At 36.8% G+C, this 18,046-nt stretch overlaps 2 protein-coding genes across 2 annotated transcripts; both read right to left on the reverse strand.

Annotated features, from left to right (window-relative positions):
- Positions 1–2,261: 2,261 nt before the first annotated feature.
- On the reverse strand, positions 2,262–6,076 carry sft2d2a (SFT2 domain containing 2a). The gene is made up of 8 exons (XM_084722148.1): positions 5,865–6,076; positions 5,692–5,781; positions 5,299–5,384; positions 3,478–3,559; positions 3,159–3,194; positions 3,013–3,071; positions 2,521–2,550; positions 2,262–2,414 (listed from the first exon to the last, which is right to left on the reverse strand). The coding sequence occupies exons 1-8, from the start codon at positions 5,931–5,933 to the stop codon at positions 2,375–2,377; spliced, it is 492 nt and encodes a 163-aa protein (XP_084578274.1). The 5' UTR covers positions 5,934–6,076; the 3' UTR covers positions 2,262–2,374.
- A 1,166-nt stretch (positions 6,077–7,242) lies between these two features.
- Positions 7,243–10,477, reverse strand: tmem45a (transmembrane protein 45a). The gene is made up of 5 exons (XM_084722611.1): positions 10,210–10,477; positions 9,831–10,043; positions 9,224–9,408; positions 8,403–8,545; positions 7,243–8,245 (listed from the first exon to the last, which is right to left on the reverse strand). The coding sequence occupies exons 1-5, from the start codon at positions 10,403–10,405 to the stop codon at positions 8,149–8,151; spliced, it is 834 nt and encodes a 277-aa protein (XP_084578737.1). The 5' UTR covers positions 10,406–10,477; the 3' UTR covers positions 7,243–8,148.
- Positions 10,478–18,046: the final 7,569 nt, after the last annotated feature.

An 18,046-nucleotide genomic window follows, 5' to 3' on the forward strand; every position in this document is an offset into this window, starting at 1 on the left:
TCAATTATCCTGCTGCATTAATACAAAAACATGAATATCGCGCACCGTTTAGTAATTATATAGATCACGTGTCAAACTCAAGGCCCGCGGGCCACATCCGGCCCGCGATTCAATTATATACGACCCGCGAGATAATTTCATGTGTATGTATGTATTCATTCTATTATGAATGGCCCGTCGGTAAATAGCACTCCCACAGTCATACTACAAGTCCCACAATGCACTGCGACAGCTTTTCCGCGCAACTCAAGAACAAAATCAGCTCGCAGTCGCGAAGGCGCGAGTTTCTGTCAAACGACAATGTAAACAGGTTTGTCTGTTTAGGCAACTGACTCAGTGCAAAGAAACACAAGTGTATGAGGAGGGAGATGAGCTGCAGCTCCACCTGAAACCAGGTAAAAGTAAAAAGAGAGAGAGAGAGAGAATATGGACAGATGTGTCGACTTGATATAAAAAACTTTTTATGATCATGAATCATAATATTAATGTACACTTCTGTGTTTTTTTTTACTCCAAGTCTGATTTGTGTACTTTTAAATACTTAATTGCAGCATTGTTGTAAGTCATGATGAAGAGTCCAGACTCTGTCTCCTCTTCATCTCCTCAGTGTGTGTCAGTGTGCAGTTTAACCTTTTCCTAAAATACTGCTGGTTCTGTGGTGTTACATTTTAAATCTGAAGCCTGCAGTGAACCATAGAAGCTACAGTTGACTTTTCTGTTGAAGCTTTCAGTGCGTTTTGGCCTTAATGTTAAATTGAGGAGGTCAATATGTTCATCTGTACCTGATGGGCTGATGGGTTTGTAATAATATTATATGAGCATATATTTTATGCCAAATGCAGTGCCATTGAGGGTTTGCATGATTAAAGTGTGCGATATCTTGTGTCCAGACAAAAAGCAAGCATTTTCAAATGTAACCCCCACCTGGACATGTGAACTTAAATATTCTGAGCTGAAATATTCTCATTTTCCTTTGTTACTGTTGAAAATAAATAAATAAATAAATCTTATTTATTTTATTGAGGAAAAAGTTGTTGCAGTCTGGCTGTTCAAATTCATATTTCTGAATTAAACAGTCAGTTTTAGACTGTTCAATAAATCTTAATGCTGTTTGGCCCGCGACTAAGACTGTTTTAAATTTTGGCCCCTTCTGTGATTGAGTTTGACACCCCTCTATATTATAGACGGACCTGAAAAAAGATGAGGATTTTTTTTCCCTCAGAGGACAATATTTTATTGAAGACATAAACTATTATTAATAGTTATACTAAATAAATAAACAGATGCATATAAATAGCGACATGTGTACATTTAATATATTATTACTTTGTTGTTAAAATGACTCGAAAGGACTCTAAACTCAATGTGTAGGACTTGTGACTTGACTCGGGACTTGCCTGTCTTGACTTGGGACTTGACTCGGGACTTGCCTGTCTTGACTTGTGACTTGACTTGGGACTTGAGGGCAAAGACTTGAGACTTACTTGTGACTTGCAAAGCAATAACTTGGTCCCACTTCTGCTAATTTTCATCTGACATTTTATGTAAAATATTATATATAATATAAATTAACATTAGTAGGCTACAATTTTATATTAATAATAGTTACATTGGTGCTAATATTTTGATATGAATATTTACTTTAGTGAAACAACCAATAATTACATAATTTATATATTTTATAGTAAAAATATGTTGAAAATGTGTGTATCAAATATGATACAGCCAGTACATTTGATCATTTATTTGTGAATCCCTCAATCATTATACTAACCAGGATAAATAAAGAAATATTCTTGTATCATGTTTTCTATTGTTATAGCTCCACTGATTCATCTTTTGGACTGTTCCTCTGGATCAAAACAACTTCCAGACACCAGATCATTTACATTAAATTATGCAGGCAACTGCATTTTTACATGAAGAAATTTACATTACTCTATCCACACAAGTCACTTTTAAAATGTGCCACACACATTTTCTCCTCTCGGTAATGGAAATAATGACACCGTCATGTGTTCATTTACAAAAGCATTCACACACTAATTTATTACAAATATTTACACATATTGCAAACCAAACCCATGCTCATTAAAATTGATATAAGTAACCAATACTCAATCAGCTCAATCAATGAAGCATAAAATAGATAAAGAAACATCTTTGGAGATAAAACATGTGTAGCGTGTGTGTGTGTGTGTGTGTGTGTGTGTGTGTGTGTGTGCGTGTGTGTGTGTGTGTGTGTGTGCGCGCATGCAGCAGGAAGAGTCACAGACTCTCTGAAGAGAAGGCTGTTTCAGTAACTTCAGGAAGAGACCTGCCCCTTTCTGAAAAACACTTCATCCAGCCTGAAGCCTCCACACAAACACAGGCCTCACTTCAAGCACACTGCCACCAACTTCAGTATCGCCTCCCTGGAAAGACATCAGACACATCAGACATGCAGACAGGATACAAAGGACGTTTTAATTCTCAAAATTTCTGCAGATGAATTTTACAAATTGTGCTTAAATGACAAACCTCACACACGGGATGTATGACAGACTGTACCTGCAAACAAAGCACATTTTATGTCACAAATGAATAGCAATTTCTGTTGAAGCCAGATAAAAATCATATTTAATCTAAATATTTTGACTTTTTATCTCATAATTATGACTCTTAATTCATAATTTAAGCTTTTTATCTCATCATGTTGACTGTTTATTTCATTATGAATATTTAGCTAATGATTTTTACTTTTAATTCATAATTCCTACTTTTTATTTTGTAATTGTGACTATTAATTCATTGATCCGACATAAAACAATCTCCTGATTATGATATTTTAGCTCATGATTTTGACTTTTTATCTTCTATTTTTTTTTATCTTATAATTCTGATTCATCTCATCATTTCAACTTTTTATCTCATAATTTAGACTTTTTTATATCATAATCTTAACTTTTAATCCATGATTCTGTTTTTTTTTGTTTTTTTGACTAAAATCCATGAAGTGAAACTGTGACTCACCAGGTAAATGACAAAACCTGCAGGATGCAAAATAACAAAGCAAGTCCAAAGTTCTTCCACTGTAAGAAAAAAGATACAACTGCTAAGATAAAAGAGATTAGACTTAATCAGCACTGTATCATGCTTTTAATTTCTCACTGACTCACCCAGAAGGCTGCACAGAGAGTCAACACAAGGCATGTCTAGAAAAAAAATGAATGTGACAAATGTAAATAACAACATGGATTCTCTTTTCATTTAAAGACAGATTTGAGCAGATCACAAACTTTTCGTTCATGTTTTTGACTGTGCTGACTACTTTTCCTGGATAAATAAGGAACAAGTAAACAAAGTCCTCAGTTTTCTAACCAGGCTAATGTGATCATATTTTCCTCATTACTTTCCTCTGTCTGGGGTCTGAGGGTAAATGAGGCTGTACAGTGTAATGGATGAAAGACAAATCAGAAATTAGGTTTATGCACTCACGATCATAATTGTGGTGGCCAGCGCTCTTGTTTTGTCACACATCCTTTTCAGCTGCTTCACTGGGCCCATCAGAAACATGGTGCTGTCAGACAGGAGCAGAGAATAACATCATAAACATGTTTAAAGTCTACGTTCTACATGTATATGCTGCCTGTGTGGATGCTAATTACTGCTCAGGTAATACAGATTCCACCTTAAAGGGACAGTTCTCCCTAAAATAAAAAAAATTCAAATGTTTCCTCTTATCTGTAGTGCAATTTTTCCATCTAGATTGGTGTTTTGGTGTGAGTTTGAGAGTTCTGGAGACATCAGATGTAGAGAGGTCTGCCTTCTCTCAAGTATAATGGAAGTAGATGGCACTCAGCTGGTGCTTCTTAAAGCCAAAAAAATCATTTAAAAAACTCAACAGCAGTGTCTTTTTCCAGAAATCATGACCCAGTTACTGAAGATAACTCACAGACCTCGTTTTGAGTAGCGGGAACTATTTTCTTTCTACCGAACTTCACCCGCCAACTGTATCACTGCGCAGAAGGAGGCGTGCATCTACTTATAGACAAGAGGGCCAGGCTTGTGATAGTGCGGGGTGTAAAAGCGCCCTCCTCAACTGAACTTAAATATTAGCACCACCGACCTAGCTAGTGCGAAAGTAGCTCCTACATGAAACTGCTAACAACAAGATCTGTAGATTATCTTGAGTAACCAGGTAATGATTGCCGTTGAATTTTTCAAATTTATTTTTGCCGCTTTGCGCACCACAATCTGAGTGCCATCTAGTTCCATTAATGGACAAGTTGTAGGATTTAGTGGTGTCTAGTGGTGAGCTTGCAGATTGCAAACACCTCATCTCACCTCTCACACTTTCCTTCCAAGCATGTAAGAGAACCTAAAATGGTGCCAAACTCATGAAAATGCCCCAGGCCCCATCAAGAGCCGGTGTCTGGTCTGTTCTGGGACACTGATTAAAAATGGCAGTGCAACATGGAAGCTTCCATCAAACCTGCACCCTCTGCAGACAGAAAGAAGAGCCTGACCAATACTGGATTTTGGGGGTTGATAACAATACATATATAAGGGAGTAAAAAAAATTCTGATATTGATATACTGGCCAATATTTTGTATTTATATGCGTAAAATCCAAACTGATATTGAGACATGGAAACTTTCACTGATATTTTAATTATTATATATGTATACATATATATATATATATATATATATATATATATATATATATATATATATATATATATATATATATGTATGTATATATATATAACAATGCATTTTTTAAAAAGCAAATAGAACAACTTGAATTACAAAAGAAAAAATGAAAAGGATCAAATATATATAAAAGGCTGCCTGTGAAATTAAGAAAAAACAAACAAAAGCAAAACAAACAAACAAAAAAAATCTGCATTATGTTCTGTAAAAAAAAGTATCAGACATCTGTGCAATACCAATTTCGTGCCAATAATACCAGCTTACTAATATGTCTGTTGGCTGCAATACAAAGGACTAATTATAAGGTAACGAAAACACAACGCCCAACAATTCATATTTCCAGAGGTGATTCATGAAAACACACTTATGAATATTATGTTTAATTTCTGACACCTTCTGCTAATGAATGTTACACAGTGAATCTTTAAATTAGAGAGATCTCTGCTGTCGATATCTCAAGAGTGCAGCAACTCACACCAAAACAATCTTGATGGACAAATAGCACTACAAGTAAGAGGAAAATATGTTGACTCTGGGGTGAACTGTCCCTTTAAAATAAATTCTGTCGGCTGATTATTTGTTATTATTGTGGACACTGACCTGCACAGAGCGCATATGTTTCCAAAGGTGTAAAACACAATGAAGAGTGTGAGTCCAATCCTGGGGAGAAAGAGCACACACACTCCCTGCAAGACAGACATAAAGACGGCTCATTGACAGGTGATTGACAGGTGATTGACAGGTGATTTGTGGCTTTTTTTTTTTTTTTTTCATTCATAAACTGCAGGTTTCATCTCTGAGCTGCAGTTGGCACTTTAAGGCTGCCAGATGAATGAACTTCACATCTACAACATTCCTCAGAGCAAGAAGAACCAGTAAGGCTGCATCTGCTCTGCCTGCGCTTTTCTTCCTCATTGTGAGGAACACAACACAACACAACACAACACAACAAAAGGAGATCATTACATTTAGTATATTACCACAGATCCTTACCAAAACCGTGCAGGCGGCCCCCACCACGAAACAGGCGATGAATCCCTTCACACGTGTCCCCCAGCCCAAAGTGGAGGCTTCATTCACAGTCTGCATGATCACAGTTTTATCAGTTAATTAACTCCTCAGAGAGAGATTACAGTGAAGGCAAACGTTTGGTGTTTAGTTTTTACCTCTAAAATAGTTCGGTCATCTCTGCTGCGCGACTCTTCACCGTTTAAATACGACTTTAATTTGTCCATGATGAAGATCCCCGAAGAGAAGAAACCTGCGTGTTTCCTGGACAGATAATTTGCCGGTTTCCTCAAATCTGTGATGATGGACAACACCGTCACGTGGCTGCTGTCAGGTAGTTTACCTGGCCAGGTGGATGACTTCAGGTGAGTCACACCGGAGCGTACGAGGAGGAGAGATGTCTCACTCTGATCTTTTTTATGCTTCCAGACAAGCCGATCAATCTTACAGCACAGCGAGGAACAGATCACCAACTTAAACCAGATTGAAAACAGTCATAAAATGTTTTAAGGAAATTAAGATTCATCACTGAATATGTAAATGTATTTTACATATTAAATTTACATGTGTTTCATTTTGTTTTTATGCTATAAATTTGTATGGAGGACCATCGACCAAACCCGCCAATATATAAATAAATAAATAAATAATAATAATAATAAATGAATAAAGTAAGAAATAAAATGTAAAGGAAATAGACAGGGAATTAAAATGTAAATAAATACAGATGCAAATTAAAAAATATGTTTTGCCACATTTTATAAATTTGAACAATTCATTTATTTTTAATATAATTTCAGGTGTATTTAACATATTAATTTATTGATAGAGTAATTTAGTTTTAGTGTTTTGTGATCCTCCATATAGAATGTTGTAACAGTAACAAATTGCACTCAACTAATAGTTGATTACCAACAAACAGAAAAATATCCAGCCACTGTTTGATTATGGATGAATGATTAATACAAAATTTTAATGCAACAATACAAAACATTCCTGAGAATTTGCATTTTCTTTATCATATGTGAAAGTTAATATATTTTAAATTTTGGCTGGACTACTAATTGTAACAAAATTAAATTCACAGGAAAGTTTAGCTTCAGTTCCGAATCCTGGGACATGTTTTTAAGAACTAAGTGATCGGTCTTTATGAGCACAGATGATCTTTGGTGATTTTGTATTGTGCTGTCCTGTTTGTATGTGAAACTATTTCTACTATGTTGGAATGATTAAGATATGAATGAGTCATCATTTGTTGTTAATGTAATATATTGTGATTTGACTGACATTGTGAGAAATGGGAAGTATTTGTAGTGATACACATGGTTTGGGTCATCTCATACTGTCCTAAAGAGGCATGCATTCTGTAGATGGTGCAATTGTACATTTTTAAATGATAGGAAAGTGTTACTAGTATTAACTTTGTGGTAGGTCCCACTGGCGAAAGTCCCCACAGTCCCCTAATCCACAGTGAAGAAAAGACAAACAACAATAGCAGCCATAATATAAACTGTAATAATGTCAAATATCAAAATCTAAACATTTAAACAGTTTTAATAAAATTGTTATTTTTGGCAGTTTGATTCACATGACTCAACTTCATGGCATTATGAAATAAAAAAAAGCCATGTAAAAAACATTACAGACATGCTTTCAAGTAATATAGCCTTGTATGCTGAAGTGATGATGATGATTATTTTCACCACGAGATGGCGCTACTAAACACCAAAATGTCTGACAAGAAGACACTGGGCAGTCAAATGAAAAGCATGCAATCCATAAAAAAGCCTTCCCTTCCCTTAAGAGTTCATGTTCAATTAAACTGTGTGTGCAAATTAATAATGGAAAATGATATGACAGAGTATATGAAAAGTATTAGGCCACAGCAAAATAAATAGCTTTAACAATGAGAGTAAGGCTAAATGGGGTTTACAGTTGATTAAAGGACCAGTGTGTGGGATTTTGTGGCATGTAGCGGGGAGGTTGTACATACCTGTACTCACCCTCCCCTTCCAAGCATGTAGGAGAAACTATGACTGTATCTAGAGCCAGTGTTAGCTTTCTCTGTTGTGGGCTACTGTAGAAACATGGCAGTGTAACATGGTGAGGTCCCACTCCCTCTGTAGATATACACAACACATTGTAAGATAACAAAAACACAAAAATTCTTATTTTCAGGTGATTACATGCTCATGAAAACATACCTATGAATATTATATTCCATTTCTGCAATTTTCTGCCATTAAATCCCCTTTAATCTTACACACTGGACCTTTACATAAGGCAGAGGTAGAGTTATATTTCCTAAAGCATCCAGAAACCATGTCCTTATCCCTTTTCTGTCTGCATGCCTTGCTTCTTAGCCGTACTGCTGCCAGAACTTCAACTTTAAATCCCTGATTTAATTGTGATAAACATAATCTAGGTATACAACAGTCCTCTTCATAAAATCTCATCTTCTGACTCTGGATCCCTCTCTCTGGGCTTCAAAAGTCCCATTTCCATCGGAGGAGTCCTCTTCAATCTGGAGCGAACCACACTGAAAAAGCACAACAAACACCAGAGTCACACATGACTGTAAACTGTTGTGACAGAGAGCCATTAGAGTTATTCAGAGTTTGTATCAACCTACAAAGCTTCCAGCACAAAATAAAAGCAGGAGCTTGTGGGATTTCTGGTGTGGAGCAGGTTCTTACCAGCTGACGGTGCAATAGAGCACGCTCACGACGAGCATGGCGAAGGCGAGGTGCCAGGAGTAACACATGGTGATGAACATCATGTTGTTATGATCCTTTAGGTCCCACTCAGGACCATGGGGAGGGTACAGCACAAAACCGATCTGTGGCCAAAAAGAAAGCAGTGTCATTCATGCAATGAACATTCTTCATGCTGAACTTGAAAACTGTCATTTCAAACCCCTGGACTTGACTGCATATAAAAGCAAAATGTCCATCAGAATGAATAAAAACTACATACATTTTGATGTAAAGTGCTACATTTAGTTGTTCCTGTTCATCAAGTAATGAACAATAAATAAAATAAGCTCCAAGTAGTAGCTGTATTGTGAGTTCCTTTGAGGCTGCTGTAGCTGGTCAACATTGAGTGTTGAGGGCAGAGTATCAGATTGAGTTAGCAATGTGAAATCAGAAGATACTAGTTTGTTTCAACAGAGAATGTGAATGTGAAGATTGTAATTTCCGTTAGTGTATCAATAGGATTTCCCATTATGTGTTAGCATCAGATCAAGCCTTAGGTTTTTACATATAAATATTTATAATATTTATATGTAAAATTTTATTCAGGCCTTTAAAATTCAGGAATCATAAAAAAAATAATCATGACACTTGAGAGAATCTTTTTTTTTTCCTACCCCTATCAAGATTGTTGATTGTTGAGTCTCGTATTTGATGGTCTGGGAATGAGACTCAACAAGCAACTATCTTTCTCTAGAATCAGTTACTGCACCTTTAAGCATTACCACAAACTTCTGCTCACACACGCACACATTCATATTTACCTGCCAGAACCAGCTTCCCTGCAGGAGGGTGAAGGTGCAGCGCAGCAGCTCCAGAAGGATGTTGCCTCGGTGGAAGACCTCCAGAAAGGCAACGAGAGCTTCGCCAAAGACGGCGTAGAGAAGGAGCTGATGTACATGGACGTCCAGCATACTCCTGCCGTGGAGGTGGTAGAGGAAAAGAAATCCTGCCAAAACAAAGAGACGACCATCAATGGAAAAACAGACGGCAGAGTTTTTGCTAAATATGTTTTCACCCATTTATTGCTTTTCATGTTATCTTGACTACTTTTTTTTTTATCCAGTTATAACCATGCATTCATGCGCACCGTTTGAACAACTAGTCTTTTTGATATACTTAAAAATGTGAAGCATACTGAAATAGATGAAAAAGTTAGCTAAAAGTAATAGATAAACGGTTGAAACATCTAGCCTCTGCCACTACTAGTGACAAATGCAAACTCTGGAAAATGTTCATTTGGTTGATGAAGGTGTACTTGAGTTAATCTGATAGGGCTGTGGAGGTATGCATTAAAGAAAAGGTTGGGAACCAATGGTTTAAATAAATAACAAAATGAAGGCCGTGCAATACAAAATTCCTTTATCTTACCTTCATTAAAGAAAGCAATCGCCAGCATTAACCGATCCAGTGCCAGTGGAGCAGCCTCTGTAGTGTGGATGATCAGAGACACAGTCCCCGCCAGGCCAAAGAACAGATACATGGTGGCATGCTGCCAGTTCATCAGATCTTCCCAGTGTTTCTCTGCAAAGTCATACAACTGGAGCCTTGGTCCATTTGCCAAGAACTGCTCTGCCAGCATCCCTGGGGAGCACAGTGGAGGAAACATATAAATCTACTTAATTTGCTTATTTGTGTCATACATTATCCACCAGTATCATTAACGTTTATACATTTAAACTGCTTTGATGTTTGCTGGATTTCTGTTTTCCCAAGAATGTTCTGTAAGTGAACACAAAGACACACGTACCAAAAAACGAGAAGAAGAGTATGACAGAGTTTTCAATGATCTCCAGGCGGCGCTGTGAGGCTCTGCTGGCCAGCCGAGTGGAACCTATGTTCTTATTCCTGCGTGTGGCGTGCCAGAGTGAGTGCTTTCCTGTCCACCAGATTCCAGCGACCAGAAAGAAGCTTCCAGGAAGCGCATGGCCCTTGAAGCTCCCCATGACTCACGACACCTGAACCATAGGAGGAAACAAAGCGATTAGCATTTGTTAGGCATTACTGCATCATTGGGGAACCACAATTGCTATCATCTCTTTTTTTTTTATTTCTTTTTTGCACTACAGCAGTAAAGCACATTACAACAAAACACATCTTCAACATGACTCAGTGTTTTATTCTCAATTCTTCCTCTGTATTACATCATGCATTAAAAACCGCTTTAGAAAAACTTAACTATTTAGTATGATGTTGACTTGCAGCATAAAGCAAGAGAGTGAAAGTTATCATTCAGATGAGAAAGAGAGCGAGCAAATATGGACCGACGTGTCGACGTGGTATAAGCTTCCTTTGATCATGAAGCCCGATGTTACTCTATAATTCTGCGGTTTTACACTGCAGACTGGAGATGCTGTTAACAGTATCAGTATCTTAAAATCATGTTTTAGTTATCTGATGGCCTTGCTGTCCTGTCATTTGTCCGACACCAAAAGCAAAGTGATCTTGCCCATAAAGTAATGAAATTCCAGGGCTGCTCCTCACACTTTGTAAGTTGACACTTTTGCTTTAATAACGCACGTGTGTAACTATGGTAACACAAGTTAGCTAGCAAGCAAACAGCAAGAAATCAAGCTTGTTGATTCAGTTGAAAATTAGACAAAACAACAATTAATCGATTATTAATCAGTTGTTAAATTAATCTGCAACTATTTTGATAATTGATTACTTGGTCTGAGTAATTTTTTATGAAAAAAGTAAGAATTCCCTGATTCCACCATCTTAAATGTGAATATTTTCTAGTTTCTTTACTCCTCTATGACAGTAAACTGGGAGTCTTCGGGTTGTGAGTAAAACAAGACTTTTGGTGATGTCATCTTCGGCTTTGGTCAACACTGAATGATATTTTTTTTTATCATTTTCCAACATTTTAAAACAAACAATTATCAATCAAGAAAGTAATCGAGTGGGAGTGGGGAGTGTTTTGGGTCCACAAACAAAATCTCGTTTAGAGCCACCAAAATCCTAGGGCCGGCCCTGTTTGGTTCCCTTTAAATGAAGGTAGTAAATGTATCAACATAAACACTATATTTTGGCATGTATTTTATACAAAGTGTTCCTCCAGCTGCAGTATTTTTAGCATGACTGGCAAAGGTGAAGGAATAAGAAACGTGATGGGAAATGTGGAGGAGTGCCTGCAATTTAGTTAAACAGCATAATCAGACATAATTAGTGTGTGTGTTGGCAAAGGCCTGTCAGCAGTACTTGTTAGAGGTGTGTCTCAGGATGGAAAGAAACCTGTTAGAGCTTTACCAGGGTCGCACTTTTACCTTTAAACATGTGATCCTTCCTGCTTCAATGAAATGTACAAAAAAGACTTTTTTTTTAATTGGATTGTAAAAATGCAAACCCCCTGAACTGACATTTATTGTCCTCTGTAATAATTAGCCACCATTTCCTTGACAATTAAACCTGAGCCTGACTGATGTGCGCTGGTGTCAGTGGGTGCAGACCAGGCTGTCATCATCTGCTGTTTACAGCGACATGCTTATTCTCTCGCGGGAACAAAATGTACGTCCAATAAAAGAAAAACGATCAAAAACAAACAGGCTGCCATTTCAAAGTCAGGCATGTGCTGTGCTCTCTTTTATCCATTGTTTTGTGTGCCTACTCATGGTTTCACAGCAAATATGAAATTACTTTGAAGAGCATAAAGAACCTTTATGAACCTGTTCGACTTAAGTCCCCTTTGCAATAAATAATGCTTTGCAAACTGCAAGCCAAATGGGGGTGACATCAATAGCGAGAATAAGAATTAGGTGCATGGTGAGGTCCCTTTTGTGATGGAGATGACAATATTCCGCCCGACAACAAAGGGAAGCTTTTGATGGAGGACGCTCAATAAAAACAAATTGTTTGAGATGTTAAACTGAGCTCATCTGTGTCAGACGGCCGGCCTGTGCATCCTCTCCAGACTGAAGAAAACACTTGAGTCGCCATGGCAATCAGTCCCTCATGTCACTTGAGTGCTGCTGGAAGACTCTTCAGTTTTTGGCAGATTTACTCACAATATTAACAACAACATCTGCATGGTTTGGTTTACAGATCCGATGGTTCCCACACTCCTTCATGTCAAGCATTTCACTGAATAAATATACTATTTGGAAAGTACATTTAGACGCTCAAGTACTGTACTTATGCGTACAATTTTGAGGTACTTGCATATTTACACTTTACACTTCAATTGCATTTCAGAGAAAACCAGTGTATTTATACCTTCATTACATTTATCTAACAGCCAGTTTAATTTAAAGGTGCCAGGCAAAGGAAAGGTATGACATGTAAATGGGGGATTAGTGGATACCACAGCCACTGGAGGCCATCTTTGTTACAGATTATCCAACCAATATATTTATCCATATTGCCCACAAGGGCTGGGCAATATGGATAAAATCAAATACCACAATATTTTTGAACCACTACCTCAATTTCAATATCGGGACAATATTGAAGGGTGCTCAGGGGCGTTTAAAGAGGGGGGCCATGGGGGTGATCTGGCCACCCCTTAACTCTGATTGGCCACCCCAAGTGCCACCTCATTATCCTCAAGTATGGTTGGCTTTCTGTTCAGTGAGAGGCGGGACTTTTATTTGTTTGACGATTATTTATCATATTGTTTTCTTTAGTATGTAGCCTACTTTAAATTTTTAACAAGGTTAACTTACTTTACAGATCATTTTACAAAACAGGGTTGGTATTATAAAATGCAGCAGTTCCATTTGGTACTCACAAAACAAAACAAACAAACAAACAAAAAGATTAAAAAAAACAAACAAACTATTTTTCATGCTGAGTTGAAGAATGCTGAGGACAGAGGTACCAATTTATTTTGAGGATTTTGAGGACTGCTGAGGACTAAAATCTAGTAGCTTTGTTTTATATTTATATTGTGCCACTCTGCTGTGATTGGTAGGATTATTCATATTTTAAATGAAAACTTTAAACACAGGAATGTAAGAACATCCGATACTCTAATGTTAAGAATTAAAGTAGATATGAGAAATGTAAATTAATGCTTAGCCAAAAAGTGTGCATGCATATACAGGCGTGTACGTGCATGTGCATATACGCACACAGACATTGTTTATGCCACCCCTGCAAAAGTCAGTGCCTTTCTGGTGCCGCCCCAGTCAAAACTATCTGGAAACGCCCCTGAGGGTAGATCCACAAAACATTAACACAATGAGATTTTTAACAAATTATCATCAGTAATGTAGATATAAAAACAGCTAGTTTTAATATCCAGTTCAGACTTCACTTTACACTGTTGCTGTTTGCAAGCTGCTATATAAATAAAGTTATTATTGTTATTATTATTATTATTATTATTATTATTATTATTATTATTTACTGTAATGCAGGAAAAGACAACACTGGTGTCATATGAGGATACCTAAAATCAAGCATGATATGTACTTTCATTTCAAGATATTAAAATAATATTGATATATTGCCCAGCCCTACCAAACTATATAAAACAGTTAAAATTAGTCCCACCATGACCATTTTTAACATTTAATTACCACTTACATGTAATGGCAGCAATAAAAATGATCCAGAGTCCATTCTACATTATGAATACTTTACAGCTAGATATTTTCGTACGTCTGTGGTTGATACTTTTCCTTAAAATTAAATTTAAATTAGAATTTTTAAATGTGGAACATTTTCTTGTAATTGTACAGCGTGCGATTGCTATTTTTATTGTAGGGCTCGGCAAAATATCATCTTAGATAATGGATATTGTTATAGTGATGCAGCAGTGTTGTCTTTTCCTGGTTTTAAATGCTGCATTACAGTAAGGTGATGTAATTTTCTGAACTTATCAGGCTGTTCTGGCTGTTCTATTATTTGCCTTTACCTGCTTAGTCATTACTAATTATCCTTATAATGGTGCTGCAATATTGGTAAATATTGATATTGAGGTATTTGTTCTAAAATACCATGACATTTGATTTTGTCCACATCACTCAGCCCAATCACTGTATGCATTTATTTGTATTTTTACAGTCATGCACACAGTGTTCACGTTGAGAGAAAGTGGAATAATTGTAAAGTCAAGCCATTATTTATTTTTAATTATTTATTTATTGATAGTATATATATTTGTTTTGGGAAGCAAATGGGATAGAAATGTCGATAGAAATAAAAGACCTTAACTGTTTCTGACGGTAACTGAGCTTTAGACTCAAGTGTACATACAAAAAAATAACTAAAAAGAGTTCACATTTTGTTTGTTTTGTTTGTTTTTTTTACTCTGACACGGCAGACAGAGGTTTATTGATAGAAATTACAGATAAAAACATAAAAGTAGCTAAAAGCGGGGGGGGGAAAGCCCTTTGGGACTATTGGTTGCAAAGATTAATATAAAGATATGATCTACCGAGCCTAAACGTGATCTTCAGTCCAACATACGTGTTTCTTAGTACTATAGAAAAAGACTTGAGTGTAACATTATATTACAGTTTGCTGTATAAACACACTGTAAAGTTACAGGATGTGGTATCCTAGAAGTCCTACACAGTAGAAAGGAAAAGGGGGGTCTTACCAAAGTTTGTTCCTGGAGATAAAAAGGTTTCTAAATATATTCAGCCCCCAAAAATCAAAACATCCTCATTTTTCCATCACTCAAATCATTTTTCCCGTGGCAAAGATGAGAGATGTCCCCTCTGTCCCTGGGCTAGACACGAAGTAAACATGAGCTTTCTCCTCCGACTCTCAGCAGTCTCCAGACTGTTTCACAACCTTTTTTTTCTCTAATTTTTCCGACTCTAAACAGTTTAGGCTTTTACCACCAATAAACTCTCCCATTGGCTGAGCGAAGTGAGCCGCGTCATCAGGCCGTGCCGTGATTGGCTGGAGTTCGTGTCGGTCTCAGGTGTCCACGTGTGCACTTTCACTCCGCCTGCTCGTGCTCGGAGTTCGGTTCCTCCCTGAAACAAACCGCTACTTTCCATCCAGGCAACAGAGAGAGGCTGGGCCGGGACAAGACCTCCGGCACGTAGACTGCAGCTGGAAGACGTCTTATCTTCAGACTGGACGTTTGGTCCCTCACTTCTTCTGCTTGGAGGCAACAAGTGACTCCTGGCTTTAATCAGGATTTCAAAGGCAAATAACAAGCAAAGTAAACAGAATACAAACTACATCTCAGTCAAACCGTCATTATAAACGACCATCATATTTAAAACACTTTTTTTTAACATTATACGTAAGTTTAGTACTACTTTCTTAAGAATTAATTTAATTAATTTGCTTGTGAAAAGGCGTTGTCTCTGGGTAAAGTTTTCCTTGGCCGTAGGCTATGTTGCCTGTAAAAATATTGCCACAAAGAAAGAATATTCTCGGGAAGAAATGCTTTATCAAGTATTTCAGTGGACTTACACAGAGCATCCCATTTTTTTTAAAACACTTTTTTAGTCCTTTTCACAGCAGCCATTTTTACATGAAACAGCAGTGTAAACACAGGTGTTACTAATGTTACAAATGAAGGTTCTGCTCTATTCAGGTCAAATAGAGTCAGGGTGCTGCTTTAGCGCCTGTTGGCTCACAAAAAAAGTATCTGCTACACTAAATGGAACGAGACCATAATTACTAATAATTTCTGGTAATACCTGTGATTATCCCACTATTTTATATCAATATAGCTGCCGTGAAAAAGGCTTGTTGACATCAGCTTGTTAGCTGCAAGTAACACTGGTGCCTAAACAACATATTAAAGTCAAACTAAAAAAAAAAAAAAGTGTGTCACTCTTGCAGAATTTGTTGCCTCATTGGCAAATACAGCAGACATATAAGATATTTCAGACACCCGTCCAATTCAATGAAGCCATATTGGAGGTACTCCTAATTGTTTTTTCTTACTGCAGTTTTTTGTTTCTGTAAGAGTTATAGAACATAATCTATTAACTATTTTAGATTTAAAAACAAATATATTATTCATTGATTTATTGAATACTTTTGTTAGAAGTTTTTTATATTGTGACAATTTAAATGAATGAATCTGATGGACCCCCTTCACAGAGTGAAACGGACACCCAGGGAATCACTGACCTAAAAGCGGTCAAATTTAAAGTGACCATGTGAAGTTTTTGACCACTAGTAGTGCTATAGAGCAATGTTTTTACAAGTGAGACCAGGTGTTATTTGTTCTTGTGCATGCACACGAGGACGCATGTCTTCATGCATGAGCACACGCAATCACGCCATACACATTTCTGCCATCAGGTTAATGCTAATTCCACTGATCCACAGGGAGCTGAAAATGCATCAGAAACACAGTAGTACACTAGCATTGAACTTTTACTTTACAAGAAAACTGTACAGGCTGGATATTGAATAAGAAATAATGGAAAAACATATTAAATGCATATGTTTTCCCTACATTTTCTGGAGTAGTAGGACTCATTGCTTGATTGTATTTACAGTATAATTAATCTCATATTAAGAGTTTCCATGCAAAACATAGTACAAACTCCAATAAGTATTTTAACAGTTAAACAGGGAATCAGAAATAGCACCATCTGGATCACTTAAAATAGACACAAGAACTACATTTAGAATTTTTTAAACACAGGTGTAATTAATAACACGGATAATGACTGTAATCCAGTTATGTGTGTCAGTGACAAGACTTTGATACTGTTCATACTGGCTTACTGGCAAACGTACAGTAGAGGGAATGGAGCCATCATTAATATTATTAGTTACGCCTGTGCTTTACCAGCTAAGTCAAAATGCCTGCTGGGAGAAAGATCTGTTATGGTGTTGCCATTGTTATTATAGGATTTAAATACCTTTGAAAAGTTGTTATTATTGGCCTTGTTACAGGCTGCAGTGTTTACAATCTGAAAAAATGAAAGCGCAGTGAAATAAGAGAACTGCTATTAAGACACAGAAAAGTGTATGTTTGTTGAAAGAAAACCACATTAAGCCAGGGAGTGTCACAGTTTTATTTTGTATTTAAGAGTGCAAGACCACAACAGTGGAAAACAGTTCTGTGTGTCACTAACTTGTTATCAGGGAAGCAGCTGAAGGCTCGTAGAGTCACTTCAGCCTTCTAAATCTTGGCAGTGTGAGGCTGACTGAACACAGCTTCTCAGCTGGTTCTGAGTGAAAACCTTTGCACAGCAGCAAAATGTTTTGTGTCATGCATGAAAAACAATCCAGAAACTAAATTTATAACTCTCAGAGAGGGCAATAAATTTAGCTTAATTACTTTGTAATTTCCCCTATAAAGACATAAAAATGACGTGGATGCCTTTCAGTTAGAATTATACTGACCCTAACAAATTTTATGCTTGCTGCAGAGTGTAAACATTCATTTTGGTTGGTCTTAAATCCAAGCAAGATCACAGCAGATTATCAGTGTTTACTGGTTAGTGTGTTAATTAAGATTACATGAACGAATCGTGATATTCTATACATGGAAAGACAACTATTTGTCAGTAATTAGAAATAAAATCACATTATATAATTGCATATTTATGTGGTAATCTTCATATACAGGTTGTCCGATTTTGTTGGACATTTAGCACACGGTGAAACTCTCATTTGGCAGTGCAAAATACACAACAGTGTAGAGATGACAG

The sequence above is a fragment of the Lutjanus erythropterus genome, chromosome 7, assembly GCF_056507025.1.
Source record: "Lutjanus erythropterus isolate fLutEry1 chromosome 7, fLutEry1.hap2, whole genome shotgun sequence".
Taxonomy (NCBI): Eukaryota; Metazoa; Chordata; class Actinopteri; order Lutjaniformes; family Lutjanidae; genus Lutjanus; species Lutjanus erythropterus.

Coding starts and splice junctions, on each gene's coding strand:
- sft2d2a (XM_084722148.1), bottom strand. CDS start 5,933: ATGGACAAATTAAAGTCGTATTTAAACGGTGAAGAGTCGCGCAGCAGA. Junction 3,560..5,298: donor AACATATGCGCTCTGTGCAG/GTCAGTGTCCAC, acceptor CCTGTCTGACAG/CACCATGTTTCTGATGGGCC. Junction 2,415..2,520: donor TCATACATCCCGTGTGTGAG/GTTTGTCATTTA, acceptor ATGTCTTTCCAG/GGAGGCGATACTGAAGTTGG.
- tmem45a (XM_084722611.1), bottom strand. CDS start 10,405: ATGGGGAGCTTCAAGGGCCATGCGCTTCCTGGAAGCTTCTTTCTGGTC. Junction 10,044..10,209: donor ACTCTTCTTCTCGTTTTTTG/GTACGTGTGTCT, acceptor TGTGCTCCCCAG/GGATGCTGGCAGAGCAGTTC. Junction 8,546..9,223: donor AGGGAAGCTGGTTCTGGCAG/GTAAATATGAAT, acceptor TTTTGGCCACAG/ATCGGTTTTGTGCTGTACCC.